A 3,626-nucleotide genomic window follows, 5' to 3' on the forward strand; every position below is an offset into this window, starting at 1 on the left:
GACAGTTTTTGTAAGATGCGATTCATCATGTTGATTGATTTATGAACTTTACTCAAACACCTTTCACGTCAGACTATGTTATTCATATTTTGATTTTTGTAAAGATTTGGGCTGAAAAAGATGTCTGTGAAAAAGGTGAACGAGTTTCTGATAACAAAAGCCTTCAAATTTATTGAGACAAGCCCTATAATGACTTTAAATCTTCTTAGGCTAAGAAACTCATTTTATTGAGGGCTTATCGGTTGAAACAAAAGAAAATACGAAATTACCCAATTGAGTACACTTTAATGCGAATATTATTACATAGCTTCCTTTTTTCTCTCTGCAGGAGGCAGTCATGCCGTGTCATATTGAAAGCAGCTTTTGCTGTCCGGACAGCAGGCTCAAAACCCTTTATGCAATCTGCATACAAGCGAACAGATTTCTTTGTGCGAGAATTGATTGCACATTACGTATACGTAATGCCGCAAAAGCGCCGACGCTTCTGCCATTTTCTGCCGGCACACGCACAGCGGCCTCATCAATAACTAAAGCCGACAGCTTCGCCTTCCATTCGGAATGAAGGTGAAACGGGGCTGGGGCAGGAGGCGTAGGAGGGGCAGTGGGCGTGGGAGGGGGCAGTGGGCGTGGCTGCCAAGTTGTTAGCACGCTCGACTGATATTATTTTTTGCTCCTTTATGAATTATTCGCCAACGCATTGATTCGCGCGCGGGCTTCCAGCCAAAGGCAACAAGGAAGCGAGCAAAGGCGTCTTGCTGCGAAATTTTCATTTGGGTTTTATTTACGTTCAATCGGGTTTTCGCGAAATTAGTTAAGTTTAGCGTGAATTTTATTATGCCAGGTAGCGACTCGAGGGCGGAAAGCTGTGCCTTGAGCGAGCAAACTTCTTAATTAAAAGATTTGCCCACTGATTGGGTATTTGGCCACGGTAGCAGGAAAACGCGGGGCCACGTCGGAATGTGTATTCAATTTGTTAAATGCATTCGAGTGCCATTGTCTGCGGCGATAATTGCCAGAGCTGGTTGTCCGGATGAACTGCGGTGAGCAGTTGGTGACCCCGACGAATCAAAGCCACTTGGCATCCCACACAGCCCAGCCATAAATCTCATTTCATTTTTGTCCTGCCAGCGCAAATAAATTCATAGATATGAGCCGAATGACCCTAACTGACCATTGGACATTGCACTTTGAACGAATTTATTTACGGCAGTTGTTATTTTTACGAGAGCCTCTACACAGAATGTTGCATAGCTCTGTGTAGCCCACACAAACTAATGCAATTTCCGAATTTAATTTAGGGGCCCAGCTCTGGAATCTCGGTTTAAATCAATGTTGATGTTTGCCTTTGAGGCCATTTAATTGCGGAAGGTGGAAAATTCGGTTCATAAGGAGGGAGAATGCGCTGGAGCGGAGAAATATCTTCATTGAGCAGCCTGTCCAATTTATAGACTTAAATTCCATAACTCGATTACTCATCGATGCTTTAAATTTTCGTTTAATTAAATTTCCTTCGAGTTAAGCTATCAATATTCAGACTATAACTCTTTTAATAGGAGAAAAGGAAGTTGTGAAAAGAAATTGTCTTATTAGATGGTCAGGTAATTTAAAGACCTACACTCTTACATTATTGTTTACTCGAAAAACGGAAAAACGGAAATGATTTTGAAGATTATATTTCATTAGTAAATTGGAAATAAGAACTATTCATTCCCAGCTTGAAGTTCAGATTATTACAAATCCAACCACTAGCAGAACTAAACATAAAGTTTAAAAGTGGAAAGAAATTTATTGGACTCAGCAATATTTGCTACTTCATAGAACCGAAACGTGACATCTTGGTATATTATTAACAGGCCGCTTTCTATCCCTAACTCAAGTGCTTTTGATCCTCAGCTGGTTAAAGTTGAACTTGCTAATGCAGGTGGGACCAAGTTTGGGGCTGGCCAACCGGAAGGGTCCCCGTTTGCTTTTAAGGAGAAGTATATATATAAATCAAGGGATGGACTTCTCGAGCGAACTCACCAGGCGCTATGAAATTGGTCCAAGCTCTCGTTCGCTTCGCGTCTGCGTTGCTCGGATTTACTACGAACCATATCCTTCCTACGGCAATTGCAGTGATCCTTAAGCAAGGACCTAAGTTGGGTGTTCTGATGATGACCACCCTGACGCACCACCTCGGCTAACAATTTGGCCAGCAACTCCTCCAGAACCTGTTCGGTCCTAGGTCTATTGGCCAAATGAGGATTCACATAGTGCATCACCCGCTGAACAGTCCTTTCGTAATCCACAGGAAGTCCCGTGTGCCGATCCATGCGAAATAGCTTGGGAATCCTCTTTGTTAGCTTGGGTTTCGTCTGAACCGCTGTCCTGCGCCAGATCCGTTGGCTAGGCGGCACCGAGGACTGCTTTTTAATGGGCTTATTAGCCTTAAACCGGGTCTTCAAGAAACGCTGTTGTTGTGGATCCGTTTTGGGCACTTTCTTAGCGGTGGTCTTCTTTTTGGCCATCGATTTGGAGAGAACTCGCTTTGTTGAAAGCATAATGGTCTGTTGTTGCTTGATTTTGAATGATTTTTTTGCTGAAAAATTTTGGTTGGCTCTAAAGCTTTGACAAACCCTGTACTTTTAAATATTTAGAAAGGCCATCTATATGCTAAATAATAAAACAAAAGCTATGGTAATCATTGTCATTTAAAAAACAACAAAAAACCACAAACATTCTTAAACCAAAATTAAAGCATACATTTTCTGGATTAAAAATATGTTGTTGCATACTTTTGGACAGCTTTATAAGAGATTTCTTCTATTTATGCAATAAATTTAAATACTTTTATAACAAATATAGTGAAGTAAAGTTTTTCCCTGTGTTCACAGGTTTTATGTCTGCATGTTCCTAACAGAGTACAATATTTATTGGAAGGACCTGCGCTTGCGGCAGATGCAAATACTATTTAACTGAGAACATGATTACAATTGCCGTGCCAGATTTATGATTTCATTGCCCACACACACACGGCTGTTTCAGACTTGTTTTCAGACACAAGTTGTGAGCTGATGTGGCCACAGCCCAACTTAACTTTTGAAACAATGTCAAACGCAATAAACGTGTGAGTGTGGAGTGTTAAACCGCATTGTTTAAATGCAGCGCTGGCGAACAATGTAAATTGTACATGCGAGAGCACAGGAATATAACATACAGCACATAAGTACGCAGATACGTATAAATTATACGAGATACGGGCGGTCGGCCCACAAAGTTGGCACACCCACTCCCAACCGCCCACACGAACGCGTACAATAACAAATAGTGGCACACTCAGTTGGATTGCAAAGGACGCAGCAGAAATAGAACAAAAGCAATATAATTAATCATCGAAGAGCAGGCCAAGCAGAAACAGCATGCTGTTAAAGCAACAGCAGAGCAGAGCAGCAGGAGCAGAAACAGAAACAGCGTCCCGGCATCAGGATCGCATCTAGAATTAGAGACCTCCCTCGTGGCAAGCCTCGAAAATGACATTTGCGGAGCAAATATTGTTGCAGCATTGCTAACAACATAATTCACATTAACGCCCTGCAGAGTCGCGTGTGCAATGCCCTATGTCAGAAACACTTAGTACTAGAAGGTAC

The 3,626-nt window shown here is 41.9% G+C and overlaps 1 protein-coding gene across 1 annotated transcript; it reads right to left on the bottom strand.

Moving 5' to 3' along the window:
• Positions 1-1,766: 1,766 nt before the first annotated feature.
• Positions 1,767-2,644, bottom strand: LOC108029039 (uncharacterized). Its single transcript, XM_017101090.3, has 2 exons — positions 2,023-2,644; positions 1,767-1,966 (listed from the first exon to the last, which is right to left on the bottom strand). The coding sequence occupies exons 1-2, from the start codon at positions 2,538-2,540 to the stop codon at positions 1,873-1,875; spliced, it is 612 nt and encodes a 203-aa protein (XP_016956579.1). The 5' UTR covers positions 2,541-2,644; the 3' UTR covers positions 1,767-1,872.
• Between the last annotated feature and the right edge of the window lie 982 nt (positions 2,645-3,626).

The sequence above is a fragment of the Drosophila biarmipes genome, chromosome 2L, assembly GCF_025231255.1.
Source record: "Drosophila biarmipes strain raj3 chromosome 2L, RU_DBia_V1.1, whole genome shotgun sequence".
NCBI lineage: Eukaryota > Metazoa > Arthropoda > Insecta > Diptera > Drosophilidae > Drosophila > Drosophila biarmipes.

What these genes read in the sequence shown, in the direction of transcription:
- LOC108029039 (XM_017101090.3), bottom strand. Translation starts at nt 2,540, where the DNA reads ATGCTTTCAACAAAGCGAGTTCTCTCCAAATCGATGGCCAAAAAGAAG. An exon ending in GACCAATTTCATAGCGCCTG is followed by an intron (nt 1,967 to 2,022) that starts GTGAGTTCGCTC and finishes TCTCCTTAAAAG; the next exon opens with CAAACGGGGACCCTTCCGGT.